Below are 20,509 nucleotides of genomic sequence, written 5' to 3' on the forward strand. Positions count from 1 at the left end.
GTTGCAGGTCCCCAAGGTGATCAGGGGCTGGAGCACTGGTCCTGTGAGGAGAAGCTGAGGGAACGAGTTTGTTCAGCCTGCAGAAGGGAAGGCTTTTGGAGCGACTCGGAGCAGCTTCCCAACTCAAGGTGGCCAGCCATAGTGAACCAGGATTTTACAGGGATTCATGGCAGGAGAATGAGAGAATGAATGAAGACTTAATGATGAAGGACTGCTTGTCCAGAATGGGCCCTCCTCACCGTCTACAACACCAGTTCGTTACAACATGACACCCAATGAGTGTGATGCATGCAGAAAGGCATGCCATGAGGGTGATTGCACACCCTAAGAGGCCTCAGGTCCTTTGCAGATCCAGTAAAATCCAGAAGGACTGGGAAGGCCTTTAACATCCTAGGCACACATTTGTAAAGGTCAGATTTGTCGCTGTGGGAAGCTTAGGGAGCTGGGTTGGTTCAGTGTGGAGAAGAGGAGGCTTTGGGCAGACCGAATAACAGCCTGCCCATGCCTACCAGGAGGTCATCAAGAAGATGGAGCCAGGCTCTTCACCGTTGTGCACCATGGGAGGATGAGGCCCAGTGGGCATGAGCTGAAAGAAGAGAGGTTCAGGCTGGGGATAAGGGCCAACGTTTTACCCATCCAAACAGTGAAGCCCCGGGGTAGGTTGCCCAGAGGGTTTGTGCCATCTCCATCCTCAGAGGTTTTCAAGACCTAAATGATGGAAGGCCTCATCACCCTGGTTGGAGCTGATAGCTGAGCCTGCTGTGAGAAGGAGGTTGGGCTAGAGACAACCTGAGGTACCTTCCAGCCTGAAGCATTTGGCATTTCTTTCCACCCCGGGTCTTCTCTTGTTGACCTTGGAGAAAACAGTCTGCTTACTGTCTTGTGCTGCTCTGGTCAGAGTAGTTCAGATTCAGGGCTGCTTGGCAGGTACCCCCACATAGCCCTGGGCTTTCATTTGCTTCACCTTTTATTGCATTTTCCCCTCTTTGCCACCTTAACAAGCTCTTCTCCTTTACCACCCTGATCTCCTCCCATGCAGTCAGACAACCTCTCTTTACCCTGTCCCCATCGACCCTGCTTTTGCTGCCTTTGTACCTTCCTTTGCCTTCTCCGAGATGGTTGCCATGCTCATTTCCACCATTGCCAGCACTTCCTTTACAATACTGCCCCCTTTATTATCTGTAGTGTCCTGCAGTTCGTCATGCTGTTATCCTGTGAGAGGCCTGGCAAGATGGCATGAGGCATCTGCACGCACACATTCAGAGCTGACAGAAAGGAGCTTGAGTGGAGAGGGAGCTGGAGAAGCTTGGAGATGAGGCCAAGAGAAGCCTGCTGAAGTTGTGCAAGGGGAAGCGGCAGGTGCTGCCTTGGGGGAGTGACCCTGAGGAGAAGGGCCTGGACATTACGAGGGATGCCATATGAGCCTGTGGTGCGTGCTCACCACAGATCAGGCCAGCTGCATACGGGGCTGCATTAGGAAGCATCTGGCTACCCAGACAAGGACAGTCACTATCCCCCATCGACTCAGCACTGGCGTGGCCACATCTGCAATCACGTGTCCCAGTGTGGGATGCCCAGTGCTGGAGGAACGGGGAGGATGTGGAGAGGGTCCAGAGGAGGTCTGCCAAGATGGGGCTTGTTGCCTGCAGCACATGACCTGTGCAGGGAGGCTGAGGGACCTGCTCTACATTATCCTGGTGAAGTAGAGGCTAAGGGCAGTAGTGGCCTTGCTTCCTCCTCCTCCCTCCCAGGGCAGGCCTGGGAGGTGCCATCTTGTTGTCCTTAACTCAGTGTTGCACACTCCCACCCTTACACTGCCCACACAAGGAGGCTTGAGTAAAGTGTGAGGGAAGGGATCACCCTACCCAGGGGCTGGGTGTCAGTGCCTGGCCATGTTGTATGATAAAACACATCAAGGGTGACTTGGCATCAGAGTCACCTGCACATTTCCTTTGCCTACCTGCAATCAGGGCCTCCAACTTTCTGCTCTCATCAGCCCCCAGGGAGGCTCTGTGAGTAATGGCCCTCAGGAGACCCATTAATGCTCCTAGAAGCTTTGGGACTGGCTTCTGAATTCAACTTCTTGAGAGGTTTGTTCAGTCTCCTCTCAGAATCCAACATTCATGGACTCAGCACCAAATACACCTGAGGGGGTCATTAAAATTCAAAAAGCCCTAACAAGCCCTGTTTATCCCCATAATTTCCTTCAGCACTTCAGTTCTCATGTGGCTAATTGGAGAGGTTTCAGGAGTGTCTTTACAAGAGGAAGATTTCAATGAGAACCTAAAAAAAAAAAAGGGAAGGGATTTCTGCTTGCAACGTTTTCTTTACTTTTCAGCTTACAGAAGAAGTGATAGCCACATTCTCCAGCTCCTAGTGACTCAGAGGGTCTCCTAAGGAATCGTGATGTGTGAGAAAAGTAGTATTTCTGACAGGAGACATGTACGAACAGCCTTGCTCCTCACCTCCCCACCCCTGCCATTTCTCTCATCAGCCACTGGGGACCTACCTCACTCTTGTTAAAATCGAAGCTTTCTTCCACTCAAGTCTGTAGCGGAATGTTACAGCTCCTATGCACCAATTCCCACCTGCTTTCCTTCGAGAACTAGCTGCAAATAGACACAGAAGGCTTTTTCTTTATTGGGATCCAGCAAAAGTAAAACATGATGGAGTTGAATGAAAAACAAAATAAACTCCTAAACTGCGTTTCAAGTCCAGGCTGCCTCCAGGGAGGTGCACTTTCCACAAAGGATCGCCTTAGTAGAAATGTTTTAGACATTGATAGGAAAGGATAGAGGAAAAACCCAGTTAAGGCATTGTCTAAAGAGACCATTAGCCTCCTGAAGGATGAGGCAAGCTTTACATTCCCCGAAGCTCGGAGCAGCACCTAGAGAGAGCAGAGGTGTCTGAATGAATAAAGAGAAAGGAGAGAAGGAAAAGTGGGAAACAAGGGAAAGTGCCTATGTCCAGACAGTCTGCTGCAAAGATGACTTTAGAAATGATCAATTGAATCAGGATGTGGGGAAATATGTGAACGCTTACTGAGATTAAGTCCTTAGCATAACAGGCAAAGCGGTGGTACACCAGCTTGAGGGGTAGATGAAAATTTCTTCTCCTGAGATTCACAACCTCCCTGACAATTTCCATTATTTCATCATGGGAAAACATGGACATTTTTATTACAATGAGTCAGTCTCCAAATCCAGTCCCCACTGACGAATCAATTTGGCAGACAGGGTTTGTGCCTCTGGAGAAGTGGGATGAATTCAAGTATTTGTGTACAAATGACTATCACAGGCAGAATGCCCAAAGCACAAGAGCTGTCCAAGGTAAACTGGAAATCTCTTGTGAGGAGAGATGGGCAGCTTATTGTTGCTGAAGTAGTAGCAGTTGAACCAGTTTCTTCAGTGCATCCTTGAGCTCCTTGTTCCTCATGCTGTAGATGAGGGGGTTCACTGTTGGAGGCACCACCGCGTACAGAACAGCTACAACCAGATCCAAAGCTGGGGAGGAGAGGGAAGGGGGCTTCAGGTAGGCAAACATTGCAGTGCTGACACACAGGGAGACCACGGCCAGGTGAGGGAGGCACATGGAGAAGGCTTTGTGCCGGCCCTGCTCAGAGGGGATCCTCAGCACAGCAGTGAAGATCTGCACGTAAGACAGCACAATGAAGATGAAACACCCAAACACTAAACAAAGAGTAAGCACAAGAGCCCCAACTTCCCTGAGGTAGGCATGTGAGCAGGAGAGCTTGAGGATCTGGGGAATTTCACAGAAGAACTGCTCCACGACATTGCCTTGGCAGAGTGGTATGGAAAATGTGGTAGCAGTGTGCAGGAGACCATAGAGAAAACCACTGGCCCAGGCAGCTGCTGCCATTTTGACACAAGCTCTGCTGCTCATGATGGTCCCGTAGTGCAGGGGTCTGCAGATGGCCACGTAGCGGTCATAGGCCATGACAGTGAGAACAGAATACTCAGTTGAGAAGAGAAAGGTAAAATGAAACACCTGTGCAGCACATTCCCAGTAGGAAATGGCCCTGGTGTTGCAGAGAGAATTGGCCATGGATTTGGGGACAGTGGTGGAGATGGTGCCAAGGTCGAGGAGGGAGAGGTTGAGGAGGAAGAAGTACATGGGGGTGTGGAGGCGGTGGTCGCAGGCTATGGCTGTGATGATGATGCCATTGCCCAGGAGGGCAGCCAGGTAGATGCCCAGGAAGAGCCAGAAGTGCAAGAGCTGCAGCTGCCGCGTATCTGCAAAGGCCTGGAGGAGGAACTCTTTGAAGGAGCTGCTGTTGGACATTTGCTGACTCTGGGCATGGGGGCCTGTCCAAGGAGGAAAAGACAGGGACAAATTAGAGCAGTCTTCTGGGAGGCAAACCCTTTGCCTTCCTCACAGAACCTCCCACTTTCCTCTCTCCTTTACCTTCGTTCAGCTCCCCGGCTCGAGCTCCGCTTTGTGCTGCCTGAGTGTGCCATGCGGAGCAGGGGCCTCTGCGAACGATTTCCAGAGGAGTCAGTGCTGCTCTGCTGGGGGGTGTAAATGGAGGAAGGTGACAAACATTTCCAATTCTTTGGTGGGGATAGGAGGGGTTGGGCTCCATGAGCTGAGCTAAGGACACTCAGTCCAGTGACCCAGTGGGAATAGTCTCTGTTTACCAGAAGGAGAGAGGAATATAGCACTTGGACCAACCAATAAACCCCTACAATGAAGAAGGCTCAGGGGAGATGGGCAAGGGTGATGTGCCCATGAAGCTCAGGGGATAAGGCAGGGTGTGACTGACCACAGCTGTTGCACAGAAAGGTGACTTTATCTCAATGCAAAGGGGTCCACGACTGGAGGGTAACCTTGGTTTTAGATAAACAGCTATGTCAGTTGAGTGCATCAAGTGACTACAGCCCAACTGAGTGGATCAGCTGGTGTCAGTGTTTTCCCCTGAGTCCATCAAAAGAGTGTGAATGTCTCCCTGAGTTAGCCAGACCAGCATGGGGGGGAGTGTATTCGTGGCTCAGCCCAACACGGAGTATAAAAACTGAACAACTAGCAAAACAACCTGCAAGAGAGCAATAGGATTGAGCCAGTTTCATCCCATGTCTTCCTTCCCGGCGACTGGGGATGCCCAGCGTTGTGATGGTGAGCACAGGATAGAGACCAGTAACGGGGATCACACTGGTATTGTGATTGAACTGATACTGCAATTGCTCTATTTTGCTAAGTGTAACTCACACTTGTATTGTGATTTCAGCATATTGCTGTGTCACTCTGCTAAATCAAAAATCCTGTGTAATGTCGAATATCTTCTAAGAAGTAAATGTTGATATTCAACATTACACCGTCCATGTGTGGAATAGCTAAAAGAACCTGGTCAGGGAGAATTGGACTTTGACAAGCTCTCCTGCCAGCTGTCTTGGAAAGGGAAGATCCTTGTGAGGGATTCATCTCCCCCAGCCTTGCCCTCCCGAACAGGGGTTTTTGTACCTGAAGCAGCCACACCAGCTCCCATTCTAGCAAGGCAGGGAAACTGTCATGTGAAGGCAGTGGGTGCCCGACCCTTGCTGGATGTCTCCGTTCCAATGTGATAGACCCTCTCCCCACACCAAATTACCATCTGCTCATCAGCACAGACACAGAGGACTGACTCAGAGGAAGGTGTCTGCATCAGAGGGACTGACCATCACTTGCCCAAATGCTTCCTGCCACAGTGATTCCGTTTGCAGTTCCCTCTCATTCCCTGCCCATCTCGCTGCCTGGAGCTCTCCCTGCTGGCAGCTCCTTCTCTATCCCAATGTCTTTTCCCTGACGGTGCTCACAGACCCCATCCCACCCTCTGCACGCTCAGTTCAGCCTGACAGAAACCTACCGGGACAGGGCGCTGCGCAGAGGCCTTGCTGTGCTCAAAGGTCCTGAGGAGCAGGTCAGAAAATCCCTGACAAGGCCATAAAGGGGATGCTGGTGCTGTCTGTAGGCTGAGGAGGGGTTGAAGGCGTTTGCTGAGCTTTCTCACAGACCGTGTGATCTCTGAGAGGGAAGGGTTGAGAGTCTCAGTTCCTTCCCAAAGCACAAAACTCTTTCCTGTTTTCCCCCTCCCCAAATTAGGGAACTCAAAGCACACAGCCTAGAAGGAAAGCTCCTTCCCTTTCAAGTATCCCCTGCCTTGACCTTCCTTTTGAAAAGTGCCCTCCACAAATGTCCTCAGGGTGAGCTGGAGCTGTGAGCAGCCCTGACCCATGCACCACCCTCCCCACAGCACACTCAACCTGCCCTGCCGGTCTCCCTCCTCTCACCCAAAGCTTCTCCCGACAGCGCTCCAACTCACTGCCCGGAGCACACAGCACCCTGGGGGGCAGGAACACTGCTCTGAATGACAGCCCTGCCTAGACCTCTGGCACACCCTGGCTTCACACCCATGCAGCTCTCCCTGGCAGAAGGCAGCAGGACAACCTGTCCCTAGCATGCTGTGGCAGGTGAGCAGTTCTTACGAAAACTCTCCGTTATGGGCTGGGTCTGGAAGACTCCTCCAGCAACAGCAGTAGCATCGCCCTGCAGCCAGAGGCTTACCGTGCAAAGGGCTGTGAAGATTCCTCCCACAAGGAGCTCTCCTCTCGCCTCCCACTCCACGCTCCCTTTCACTTCTCTCTGCCTTCTCTCATGGATGTCAGCAACAGCAGGCAGTGCCCAGAGCCCTGCTGCTCTTGACAGGGGAGCTGCTCCTGCAAAGAGCTGTCTCCCAGCAGTGCTGCCACGTTGCCAGGAGCTCTCTCCATCCCAGGAGCCTGCCTCTGCTCAGCAACAGTGGTCGAGCTGAAGGCATGAATTTCTCTGTCCCTTGTGCTTCCTCCTCCTGGGACTCGGTCACTGAAGTAGACTAAAATAATCACCTATGGTCCTCTTCTAAAGAATGGAGAGAGACCCATTCCAGCATTGTAATTTGTCTCATCAGAGGATGGCCATCTAGGACACATGGAAATGTCCCACTCTGGAAGACCCTATTCCCATCTCTTAACTAGGCAGGACACCTACAAAAGGGACAAGAAGGGATTTCAATTATCCATGGCTCAGATATTGATTCAGACGCGTCAATCAGTGCTTCTCCTGCTGGTTTAGAAGCCCCTGCGATGCAGTGAGATTCAGAGCCCTTCTGGGCACTCCACAAACACACAGGAGGTGCGATTCCCCTTTCACAACCTGGAGTGTGCACAACAAAGATGCCGGCATGCGAGCTCCCTCTCTAAGCTCCCATGATAATCACTGGAGAGGGAGGGGAGTAGCCAGCTGACCACACACAAAAACACGTGGTGACATCTGAAGCGAGAGAGGTTGTCCAAGGCATATGCCAGTGTCTGCTGGCTCTGATGGAGCAACCGTGAGACCCACATCCTTCTAGAGCATTAGGTGGTGGCCAGGTGGAGAATCTCCCTGGCCATCTGAAATGACATGAGATGCCTAATACTGCCAGAGCTCCACACATTCTGAGGCTGAGGCACAAGCAGATCCCTACACTGCAAGCAGTTCATGTCATTCAGTGCAGGCACTAGGTTCAGTGATGCCTGGGGTGTCAAGCACAGCCATATGTCTCCAGCAGATACCACGTGGGACCTGCCTGTGTCCAAACAACTGAATCCCACTTCTGTCTTTAGGTGAAGTCCATGCCCTCTACATCCAAGTGTGCAGCAGAGAGCTGCACATCACACCAAGGGCTCTACTCATGTCCCTGCATGCTTAACACCTTCTAGCTCTCCTCTCCCGGAACCTCTTCCCACTCCCACATGATATGAACAGGGACTGTGCTAACGATGTCCACAGGGTGGCTGCATGGCAGGCTGTGCAGGCCCAAGAACTTTCTCAGGGGCACCTTCTCCTTCCTGATGATATTCAAAACCCGCCTAAATGCGATGCTGTGCAACGTGATCTAGGCGAACCTGCTTGAGCAGGAGGGTTGGACTTAGATGATCTCCAGAGGTCCCTGCCAACCTCAACCATTCGGTGATTCTGTGATACTGTGAACAGCACCCACCAAGCGCAAAGATGGTCTGTACCAATACTCAGTAAAACCAGTAGACATCTCAGCACAACAGCTGGACTAAACAGTGTATTACTGTCTAGAAAGTAGGGTTGCTGTTTGGGAAGCCAAAGCTCCTCTAGGATAGACACGTGCAGGGGACGTCAAGGTGTTGCAAAGGAGTGATGCTCTTCACTCGTAAGAGGGAAGCAGCACTATGTTTATTGTGGTAAGATAGCGAGTTAACAAATTCCAAGTGTAAATAAGAATGGTTTAATGAGGTTCGATTGGCAAGGTTCACTCAGTTATTTACTGCATGAAGGACAGGGTCAGATACACATGCAGCGGAGACCCTCCAATTGAGTCATGAGTTTCAGAAAGGACCCCCTTGCTTTCTAAACTCCCTCACAGAGGAGCCTGGGTGTGGCTGGATCCAATCTTAGTCTCAGACTTGGTCAACAGTTCATGTCGAAAGGAGTGTGTGCAAAGGGGACCCTCCAATTGAGTCACGAGGTTCGGAAAGGACCCTCTTGCTTTCTAAACTCCTCCTCAGAGGAGCCTGAGGGCGGGTGGATCCAATCCTAGTCTCAGACTTCGTCAACAGTTCATGTCTAAGGGATTATGTGCACAACTAATCAGAGATATAACTCAGCAAAGTTTCGTGAAGTTCGCAAAAGTTCAGTATGCTATAAATCACTTACCGAGGATCTGTCGCAGGTAAGAAATCTCTCAACCTTGAGGAGGAACCTTGAGAGGCATCCCTGCTCAAGAGGAGGTTCTGCAGTGCAGCCCGCTGCCATGCAGGAGAGCTCAATGGGCTCTGGGCTGCCCCCTGGTTATGGGGGTCGGGGGGAGATGATTGACTCATAGTCATATTTGCATGCTAGACAGGCCTTAGTTGGCGCATGCTCAGTTAGCCCCTGCATACATGCTGTTTACAGGGAGGTCAGGTTGAGGGGGAGAGAGCACATCAGTAGAGGGGGGAACGGAGCACACTGTCACAGCATGTTTGCTCTTTTATGGCACATCATCTCTATCTTAAGCACCGCACACCGAGAAACCTTGCTGAGGACTTTTACAAGCAAAGAGCCTGCTTTGGTGCCCAAAGGAGGAAGGCTATCTCCTCTCCCATGTTCTCCTACATCCTGCTTCTACAAAAAGAGGGACCCACAGGAGAAACCAGTCTTGAGGCTCACCAAAGCATTTCAACGCATGGCCACGCTTTGTGCTGTTTCAACCCACAGGACTTTGATCCTGGTTTTGAAAAATGCCAAGCCCCAAACCAACCCCCAGACCTCAATTTCCTGCATATATCTGCCTAGTGCAGCGACCTGCCAGTGCAGGGGCACAGAAGTGACTTCTCTAGTTCCCCATTTTAGGTATTTCACTGCCTTTGGTAACATCTGGAGATGGTCCTCAAGCAGTTATCAGAAAAATATATAGGAAAATACCTGGGGTGGAGGGAGGTGACTGCTTTCCAGGACATGAGGGGAAATCTCTCTGCTCTCTCCCTGCCTCTGCCATCTCCATGGCACTGACCTACCGAGCCCCCACATGACACGAGCTGTGGTCACAGTGGGACGTGCTGCATCACAGGCAGGTCTTCTCGGTGGCATGGTTGGGGGCCCTCACCTCCCTGTGAGGCCCAGGTGCTGCTGGGCACTGCTCATGCGATACCCACAGCTGCCCTTTGTAGTGGCTCTAGGGCAAGGAGAGGGGACAGGAGGCAGTGGGGGGCCGCATTGGGGGCCCTCGTCAAAGGGTAGAAGAGCAGGAGCACATTGGAAAGGAGTTTGGGGTGATGAAACGGGAAGAGCATCCTTCCTCCGTGGCTGGAGAGGCAAGCCAAGGGCAAGGGGACAAGCGAGATGGAGGACTGCTGGATGGACACCATCAGCCCACAACACAGTTCCTTCTTCCCAATGCTCCTGCGGCTCTCCACTGAGGGTAAGGGCTTTGGGAGCTCCTTCCCGAGGTGTCGCACAGAGACTGTTAACTGCAAAAACTGCTGGGGATCCTGGGCTGTGGTGGTGGCTGCACAGGGCTGAGGGCTGCCGCAAGAGTCCTGCCTGAGGTTCCCCTCTGCCTCCAATGGACAATGTGGCAGCCAGGACTCCTGGGTCCTGGGGCTGCCCTGAGCCCCAAGGCTTCTGTGGGGCCAGCTCCATCCCCTTGTGGGTGGGGTGGGCAATCCATGGCCAGGTTTCCCTGGGAGTGGGTCCCCCTTTGGGGTCTGGCTCTGAGAGGAAAGGTGTCCTGTGTCCCAGAGGCTGGGGTGGCCTGCAGCTCCTGTGGGGTCCTCAAGAGCCTGCTGGAAATGTGCATATACAATAATGAAACCTTTGCCTTGTAAAAACCCCAAATCCTCTGTGTGTTTGAGAAAACGTCTGTTCCTTCCCTGTGCATTCTTTTATCCTTCCAACTCGACACAGCATGTTTTGGGCTGAGAGATGCCATCTTGAGATGGCCACAGCCCCTCTCATCCTGCAAGTTGGGCTCAAACCTCTGCACCCAAAAGACAGTATGTCGGGGAGAGCATCTTGGAAAAAGGTGGGGGACGCCAACCTGGCCACAGCCCATGCCAGCCGGGTGCCACGGGAGGGCTACCGAGCCCTGGGGCTGCTGTGGGGAGGGGGCCGGGGCAGGAGGGGCGAGAGGACACTGCCCTGCCCTGCCTTGGGGGCAGCAGGATGCTGCCTGCGGGCTCCAGCACCACGGTCAGCCCCAGGGCCCCCACGCGGGCACCAGGGCTGCCACCAGCACACGCCTCAGCGCTGCCCCCCCGCACCCCCCACCGCCCCTAGAGTGCATGGCAGCCAGCAGCCCCGCGGGGCCCCTGCCACAGAGCCCAGCCCCGCTGGGGCAGCAGTTGTGTCACGGGGCCCCACACTGTCCGGCCACACGGCACCGCGCTACCCCCAGGCCCCGCTGTGCCCAGCGCTGCCACCCACAACATGGCTCCTGACCGTGGGGGGAGGGGGCAGAGCGGGCCCCCAGGGCAGGGGGGCCCAATGTTGCCATGGCATCGCCCCAGTGCAGCCCTCCTATTGGCTGGCAGGAGGAGGAGGGCGGGCGTCGATTTCACTGATGGCCCTGACAGCCAATTGCAGTCCAACATGCGCAAGGAGAAAAAAGACCTGAAAGAGAGAAGTGAAGGAGGCGTGGGAGCAAAGCAGGCGAGAAGCGAGCGGGAGAGAGAGTGGGTGTGAGTGGGTTTGGTGGGGGCTGTGGGTGCGTTCAACTGCCGGTGGGTGCCCTCCTGCCGGGGTGGGGGCAGCGGTGCTGGCGATGGGGCTGCTTTCCTGCAGGAGCTGCAGCAGGGGCTGGTGGGGCTGTGAGCAGGGGAAAGAGCGATGTGGGCCAGAGCGGGGCAGCTGCCCTGCAGCCAGACGTGGCGGCCTGCCGCGAGCAGCTGGGCCGGGGCGGCTCGGTGGGGTTTGGGTGCAGGAACCTTTGGCCCTGTGGTGGGTCTGGGATCCCTATTAAAGTGTTTCCCTGAGGTGCTGCTGCCAGCGCAGCCCCAGGTGCTGCTCGGAGCTGCGTTTGGGAGCTGCTGGGCAGAGTGTGAGCAGGCTGCTGGTGTCCTCGCGAGGTGCCCTTCCTAACGGTCTCTTCTGTTCTGAAAACGGCATTTTCGAGTGTCTCTGAGAGAGAGGCTGTCCCTGCATGTCATGCCGTGCCTTAGACAGTGTTTTTGCTCCAGGCCTCTTGCTTCTCCCCGAGACCTGTGAGCCTGGCAGCAGCGTGAAGGGTGTTTCCAGAGCAGCTCTGTAAGTGTGAGCTGTTTTGCTTGTCAAGGGCCTTGAAAGTTGATGAAGGGCCAGTCCTTGCACTTGCTGTTGTTATTTCCATCCTCCTAGGTCAGAGTGAAGAGTTGCTGAATTGTGGCTGTACTGGTTTCACCAGCCGAAATGCCCTGGCCTGAGTCCATCCACGTGTCTCCAATTGTCAGGGCATAAAACAGGAGAATGCTTGTTGTCCTGGATGCGTAGAGGATTTGCTGAGTTTGTTCAGCATTGGGGAAGGAACTTGATTCTGAGTTGAGAGAAGGCTTCTCCCTCTGCCTGGGACTTGAGGCCCTGCTGTCTTCAGGTTCATAATCGCTGCTCCCATGCAACCCTCCCGTTAGAAAATGTTGCCAAGAATTACTTGCAGGCCTTTTCCCAGTTCCTAATTTTTATGTGTTATGTGTAGAGACTACCTAGGCAAAAGGTAATGTTGTTTTGGGGTCGTAACTGGTACCTGAGGGGTGTTTTGCTCACTCTGAGCATTGTGAAGCCATGAGGTGAATGAGGGAGGCCATTAGGGTGCTGGCTCAGCCTTGGGGAAGAGCAGGGGGAGCTGCAGGCAGCAACAGCCCCATGGTCATGGTGTGGGCAGTGAGGTCATCACTGTCTGTGAGAGCTATGCCAGAAAATCACCAGTGTCAAATCAGTTCTTTGCAAGGAGCTGATAGGCCAGCAGGAGGCACATGGCTCAGCTGTTGATGATGAGGTGACTTCTGCCTGAGTACCTGATAGTGCAGGTGGAGGAAGAAGGCTTGGCTGTTGCTTGTGAGGTCCCTTCTGACTGCTGACCTGATTCGATAGCAGGAGTCATGTGGCTGGAGGGGTGATTGTGAGGTCATTTTTACCTGAGCATTTGATAGGGCAGCAGCAGGTCTATGGCTGGGATCTGTGATCTTGAGATCACTTTTGTGAGAGTACCTGATAGGCCAGCAGTAGTTCATGGCTGAGGAAGTTATTTGGAGGGAACTTGTGTCTCTGAAGCCCATAGGCCAGCAGCAGGCCTGTGGTGGGGGTATGCACCTGTGAGGTCACCTCTATGTGAGCAGCTGCTAGGTGAGGAGAAGACACATGGCTTGGATGTTGGTGGTGAGGTCCCTTCTGGGTTTGTTGCGTGTGCTCAGAGGAGGGATTGACCCCTGCAGACCTCTACAGCAATACAGAAATGCAACTCATTAATCAAGCAGAAGTGGATGTTCCACATCATCTGGCACAAATTTTATTCCACTCCGTCATCATGAGTTACATTTCAAATCCAGATGATGTTCTCTGGCAATCATGGACATGGAGTTTGACTCTCCACTTCTTGCGAAGCAGAAGCTTGCAGCCTCCTCCCAGTCAGCTAGGGAGTCCAAGTAGACTTTGAGGCTGCTAAATTAATGTAGTGCTGGTGAGAGCAGTGGTGTTAGTAATCTCTTATTGCCAGGGTGTGTGTGCTTTAGAAGTTGCCCCTGTCAAAACACCAGGGAGCTTGTGAGATTTTCCTGTAAGGAAAACCAATTTAAGATTGGTTTGTGTACATACTCATGCTAATTTAGCCTTAATGGTTCTATTCATCCTTTCTGCCTGCCCCAAGGACTGAGGGTGGTAGGGTGTATGTAATTCTCCATGGATTCCTATCATTTGATATAGTTTTTCTAAGATTCCAGCTGAAAAATGAGAACCCCTGTCCAAATTTACAGTTTCCAGTACTCCATATCGAGGAACAATTTCCCTTAATAGAGCCTTAATTACTGTGGCTGTATCTGCCTTGCGAGTAGGAAAGACTATTACCCAACCACTTAGCTGGTCGACAATGACGAGAAGGTGTTTGTAGCCTTCAGCAGGTAAGAGATCAGCAGAATCGATTTGTAGGTGTTGGAAAGGGAAATATGCCCACGAGCAACTTCCTAGCTCAGTTTTTGGTCAAGTAGCATTACACTTCTGGCACCTCAAGCAGTCGGTGGTTATGCATTTTGCAACAGCATAAACTCCTGGAGCTGCCAGGTTTTGTAAGAGTTGTCAGGCAATAGCTGATGGTCCTCCGTGTCCACAATCATGGTACCACCTAGCTATGAGGAGTACATACCTCGCTGGAAGGATGCGTTTATTACCTATGGTCCAAATTCCTTCATTGCTTTCAGTTGCTTCCCATTTTCTCCAGTCTTCTTTTTCCTTCTTTGGTATGTCTTCATAGATTTTTGCTGGGCTTAATATGTTTCGCCATTCTTGTGTGAGTTCTCTGTTAGATATAGAAAAGGGTTGTCGGGTGGCTGCTTTAGCTGCTCTGTCCGCTAGATTATTCCCTTGTGCCACATCAGACACTTCTCTTGTATGGGCCGGGCAATATATAACAGCAATTTTTTTAGGGAGTTCAATTGCCTTGAACAACCCTTGCACTTCTTGTCCATTAGCAATTATCTTCCCAGCCGATGTAAAGAATCCTCTCTCCTTCCACAGCATTTCTGTGGCATGACATACCCCAAAAGAATATTTAGAGTCAGTATACACATTGATCCACAGGTTTTCTCCCAACTTCATGGCTCATGCAAGAGCTGTTAGTTCTGCCCCTTGAGCACTAATGGATGGGGGCAAAGGGCCACCTTTGAGTACTTCGAAGAGGCTGGTAACAGCATACCCTGAATGTCGTTTTCCATTGAAGTAGTAAGATGAACCATCAGCGAAGAGAATTAGATCCGGATTTTCGAGGGATGCATCTTTAAGGTCCTCTCGGGGTTTACTGGAGCTGATAATCACCTGTTCACAGGAGTGGTGTCGTTCCCCATTTTCAGGTAGAGGCAATAGTGTTGCTGGATTTAAAACGTTGCACCTTTTTAGGGTTACATTATCTGCAGGTAGAATCATAAGTTCATATCGGTGGGCTCTCTGTGGTGACAGTGCCTGGGTAGCACATTGCTTTAGCAATAACTCTATTGCATGAGGTATGTACACAGTCATCGGATGGCCCCAAACTACGGGCCGCGCCTTTTCGATAATGGCTGCAGTTGCAGCTATCGCTCTAATACACCCTGGAGTACCTTTAGCTACCGGATCTAACTGGGTTGAGTAACAGGCTACCGGTCTGCGATGAGGGCCGAACCTTTGAGTGAGCACTCCGCTTGCTACTCCTGGTCATTCATGGGCAAACAGTTCAAGGTCTTTTCTATAATCTGGTAACCCTAATGCTGGAGCCAAAGTCAAGGCCTTTTTCACAGACATAAAAGCTTTTTCTCGTTCTGAACCCCAGGCCAGTGGTTCCACCTCTTCTCTCTTTCTTGCCTGGACTAGGGGGTTAATAATTTCTTCTAGTCCAGGAATCCATGGTCTGCAGAATCCCACGGCCCCTAAAAATCCCCTGAACTGTCTCTTAGTTACTGGGCATGGTAACTCGAGAATTGCTGTTACTCGATCCGGATCAATTAGTCTGTGTCCTTTTTTCAAAATACAACCTAAATAGTTTACTTCCTGTTGACACAGCTGGAGCTGAGATAGGGATGCGCGGTGCCCTTTTTCTGCTAAGGCAGTACATAAGAAAACAGTGTCCCTCAAACACGTTTCATAATTTCTACTGGCTAACAATAAATCATCTGCATATTGTATTAGCACTGATTCTTTTGGAAGCTCCAGGTCTTCCAAATCGTTTTTAAGTATTCACGAAAATATAGTTGGAGACCCAGGAAATCCCTGTGGCAATCGAGTCCAAGTTAACTGCTGTCCTTTCCCGGTAAAGGCAAAGAGTTCTGGACTATCTTCAGCTATCGGTATACTGAAAAAGGCTGCCGTTAGGTCAATCACAGTGAAACACGCTGCCCAGTGGGGTATTTGCAACAATACAGTCGAAGGGTCAGGAACCACTGGGTGAGGAGCAATTACATATTGATTAATAGCTCTCAAGTCTTGTACAAATCGATACTCCGGATCACCATCGGAATCTCACCTATTGCTTTTAACTGCTAAAATTGGGGGATTATAGGGAGATTCACAGGTTCGTAGAATGCCTGCATTTAGATAATAGTCTCTCTGTCTTGGGATACTCCTTTCTGCCTCCTGTGGAATAACAGGACCTAACCTAACGCTAACCTTCCTCCCCACAATAATGGCAGGGTCCTCTCAATCCTGCTTGTCTGTCTTTTACATTCGGACTCCACCTTTCTCCCCCAAGTCTTCCTCGGCCTCTACCCCAGTTCCCTGGAATTCCATCTCTCAGGACTGCTGCCAGCATACTGACCTCCTCTTTTCTCTGTCGCTGCTTCTCTGTAGCTTTTTTCTCCTCCCTTCCATTATATACAAAGGTAGCCAAGCGCAATATTTTGTCCATGCATTTTCCTGGCCGATCAGGAACATGCTTAGAGAAATATTTTTTATACCTCGAGATGTTTCGTCTATGTTAAGTAGAAACCACTAGGAGTCTGTTAGCCTCTGCCTCTGGGTCAATCCCTCTCCCAAATATTCTAATTTGCTTAAACAATCTGGACAGAAATGCCGAGGGGTGGTCGTCAATCTGTTGTTGACACTCCCGGATCTTAGACCAATTTGCAGTTCTTCTCTGGCCAAATGTATGGCTTCCTCTATACCCTGTTTAGATAACTGTAACTGCTGATAATCTGCTTCTGTGTTATGATCCCATCTGGGATCCGCAGCTGGCCACGCTGTTTGGGCGGCCGCCACTCCTCCCTGTTCAGCCCAACGACGATTTCCTTCCAGAATCGCGTGTTTCTTGTTGGGAGTGAACAGGGCTTCAAGAAGCATGTGCCCATCCCCCCAAGTGGGGTCATATGTGTGAAATATTTCCCTTACTTCTTGCAAAACCTTTTCCAGATCCTCCCTAAGCCTGGAAGTTTGTGGACTCCATGCAATCAAATCTTGGGGCCCCCAGGGTTTGTAAACTCGCATTGTAGCTACTTAATGTACCTTGTCCAGACATGGCGGGGCGGTTCCTGGCACAAGAACGATGTGCAAAGGGGCTTGAAAGGTGGAGGTGGAAGGCAAGGGGCAGTATAGAGAAGCTGAAGCAGAGGGTAGCGCATAGGGTGGAGCGGTTTCCACAAGAGTTTTAGCAGCTGCACTACATAAAGTATTCTGGGAAGAAACTTTCCTCTCGTTTTTAGACGTCTCCTTTTTTCTAGTGAACACCCAGTTATCCCATGCATAGCAATAATGCATTTGTCCCAGGAATCTGTCTTCTCGGCGATGCTGTAAAAAGGTCAGTTCTTGTTGGTCCAAAGTCCCCTGCGGTGGCCACCGTTCAGCTGGGCTGCCCTCCTGGGGAAGGAGGGGCCAGTCTTCCTGGCACAAGGTCACTAGCTTCTTTTTTCCTAACCCTATGGTAATGTCGATCTTTTTCCAGTTTCCCAGTACCTCGGCTAAGGGTGTCCCCTTCTCTACGCCGGGTACGTTTCCCATGTGTATCAGTCTTGTGGTGCGCCTTATGCTGATCAGGCTGCGCACTCCCCCTTCTGGCCAGATTGAGATGGGACTCGAACCCTCTCAAATCCTGGAGGTGAGACTCGAACCCACTCTCCCCAAAATTTAGAGGCAGAATTTGAAAACACACCAGTCGGTACCTCCCCTCACCATAGCTCCTAGGTGAACTCACCTGAATGCCAGCCATTGGAAGTTTGGAGATAAGAGGATCTGATGGTAGTTGCCTAGAGTCCCATCTGGGTGCCAGACTGTTAAGGAAACTGTTCAATCCAGTGTCCCTAACAGGGTTTGACTCTAGGTTTCCACTTTATGCAAAAGATACAAAATAATTCTTTACAAGATGATTTTCTTAGTATTACAGCTCGAGCTGGGTGCTTCATCTGAGGGACCCTGAATCGAAAATTCCCTGGGTATTTATACCCCTACGGCTTAAGTTCTTTGTCCATTCTCCAATTTCTTGCACCAATGATTGCTCGACAAGTAATAGCTTCTTTGGTCCTGGTTGGTTTCCCCGTTGTCTCCAGGTGGAGTCATGGTACTGACCAAACATTGCTGAAGCTCTTTTGTTACTTCCTTATCTCCTTGTTCCCTGCCTGTTCCAAATGGCTCAAACAATTGAGGGAAAAGTTCAGTGATGTGCAGCCTTAGGCTTCAGTAGATTCAGCTCCAAGTGCTAAGGAAATGCTGTTATATGCAACAATCAGGCCCTGAGGCACAAGTGACCTCACAAGCACAAACAGCAGCCATGGGCCTAGCCCTGCCCTATTAGGGCCTCAGAGCAGCCACACAGGCCACAAAGAGCAGCCACATGACCAGCACTGGCCTATGAGGGTCTCAGGAGGAAGCGAACTTCCAACTGCAAACAGGAGCCATTGACCTAGCACTGGCCTATCAGGCAATGAAGCATAGGGGACCTCACAACCACAGATAACAGCCACATGACCAGCACTGGCCTATCAGACACTGAGGCAAGAGTGACATCACAAAGAGCCACCATATCATCAGCACTGGCCCATGAGGCACTGAGGCACAGGTGACCTCACAAAAACAAACAACAACCACATGACCAGCACTGGCTTATCAGGCAATGAGACAGAAGTGACCTCACAACCACAAACAGAGCCATGGGCCTAGCAATGGCCTATCAACCAGTGAGGAAGTAGTGACCTCACCACCACAAACACCAACCAAATAACTAGCACTGCCTATCAGCCACTGAGGCACAAGTGACCTCACAACCCAAACAAGGCACTGAGGCACAAGTGACCTCACACCCACAAACAGGAACCACATGACCAGCATTGGCCTATCAGGCACTGAAGCATAAGTGACCTCACAAGCCCCAAAGCTGCAATGTGCTTGGTGCTGTCTAAGCAGGCACTGAAGCAAAAGTCACCTCACAAGTACAAAAAGGAGCAATGGGGCTGCTGGTGGCCGAGCAGATCCTGAGGCCGAAGGACTCCACAAACACAAACAGCAGCAAAATGCATCGAGCTGGACTGTCAGGTGCTGAGGCTGAAGTGACCTCACAGGAAGCCATGAAGCCGTATATCTGCTCCTGGCCTGTTAGCGACTGAGGCACAATTGACCTAAACAAGCACAAACAGCAGCAATGGGCCTGCTCCCCGTTTCTGAGGCACTACGACACAAGGCACCTCACCAGCATCACCAAAGCTATGGGCATGCTGCTGGCCTACCAGCTTCAGAGGCACAACTCACCTCACAAGCACAAATGGCATCAACGTGCCTGCTGCTGCCCTAGCTGGTACCGAGTCAGAAGGGATCTGAAAAATGCAAACTTTCGCAGAGGAGAAGCTCACCTGGGCCACTCACATGTCCCTTGATTATGCTGTTATCACTCCGCACAGAACAGTCTTCTGCAAACGGCTTTCATCTCCTGCAAGACTCTCTCCAGGTCATGCGACAGCTCCACTCTGTCACCCTGGGCACAAATCACAAAAGGGAACAATTGGTCTTGCTTTTCCTTTAGTGCCATCAAGTCCGAGCTGGCAGCCTTTGCACTGCAGCACCTACACAATGACAGCAGGATGCCACTTCCACTCCTAGTGCCCAGGTGCAGAGATCAACTGAGGGAGCAGCTGCACTGGAAAGCGTTTCGGACACTGTCAGATCAACTCAGCACTGCACCAGGCATCAACCTGACACCAGACCTCTGCTCTGCCACCTAGTCTACAAACACACTGTCTCTGCCCCACAGAGCTGGCTGGTCTGCTCCATACAACCAGGTGCCAGCAAGAAGAGGTGGATGCAGGACACTCGCCACTTGCACACTCCCCAGCCACTGCTCTGCTCGCTGCCTTCCCTTGGCTCCTCAGCCCAGACACACAGCGAAGCTCTTGTGCAAACACCAGAAGGTGGCCAAGGCACTCTGGGCTCACAAGGCCTGTGCAAATGAGCAGCACAAGCTGAGGCAGGGACAGAGGTGGCTCCTTGGGTGATGCTTTTGTTTTCAGAGGGAAGGATCCTGCTTTCTTTGGGCACAGCAGGCTGCTGCTTTCCACCCCCATCCCCTCAGCAACCTCCAGCTAGGCATGGGGTGGGGGGGAATGGGGATTTTCTTTAGTAATACAAAAGTTACAGATACAATGGAGAAACATTTGAGAGCCCTGAAGGCCTCCTGAGCCCAAAGGAACCTCCTTCCTTCCCTTTAGTTACTTGGACAAGGAGCTCCGGTGAAGGGACAAAGGGTGCAGAGGCTTTGAAATGAGGCCCAAGCAATGAGACAGCCCCAGACTGCAGGTCTGCTCAAATGCCAGCTGTCCTGGCTGCGCAGGCTCTGCAGCAGCAGTCCGGGCTCCACAGCTGGGTCCAGAGAGCACTGAGGGCTTTGTGCCACAGGCAACCTGGCCCTGGGCACATCTTCACCCCTCGCAGAGCCAGGAGCCCAAGAGCTCTGAGACTTCCTCAGGTCAAGCTACGGACGCTTTGGGGCACTCACACAAAGGCACCCAAGAGATGCTGGCATTTATTATAAGGGTCTTATATGGCACCGCAACCTTCTAGGAAAAGGAGGGGGCACAACAGCATTTGCTGAGTGCGCTGGCAGTAACAGCAGTTGTGGGAGGAGGAATTTGCAGCACAGCAGAGATACCAGGAGGTGAACCCACACCCCAAGTCACCCACTGATGCCAGGCGCATTTATGGAAGCCTTCGCATCTGTACGCAGCCTCATCTCATCCACTTGCAGCTGCTTTCACAGAGGGCTCACGATGTTGTCAAAGATATTCACAGGTGTCCTGCCTAGTTAAGAGATGGGAATAGGGTCTTCCAGTGTTGGACATTTCCATGTGTCCTAGATGAC

General features: G+C 51.6%; 1 protein-coding gene across 1 annotated transcript; it reads right to left on the reverse strand.

Moving 5' to 3' along the window:
• Positions 1 to 3,366: 3,366 nt before the first annotated feature.
• On the reverse strand, positions 3,367 to 4,302 carry LOC136994095 (olfactory receptor 14J1-like). Its single transcript, XM_067310349.1, has one exon. It carries the CDS (start codon positions 4,300 to 4,302, stop codon positions 3,367 to 3,369), a length of 936 nt encoding a protein of 311 aa, XP_067166450.1.
• Positions 4,303 to 20,509: the final 16,207 nt, after the last annotated feature.

Source organism: Apteryx mantelli, chromosome 24 (genome assembly GCF_036417845.1).
Source record: "Apteryx mantelli isolate bAptMan1 chromosome 24, bAptMan1.hap1, whole genome shotgun sequence".
Classification (NCBI taxonomy): Eukaryota; Metazoa; Chordata; class Aves; order Apterygiformes; family Apterygidae; genus Apteryx; species Apteryx mantelli.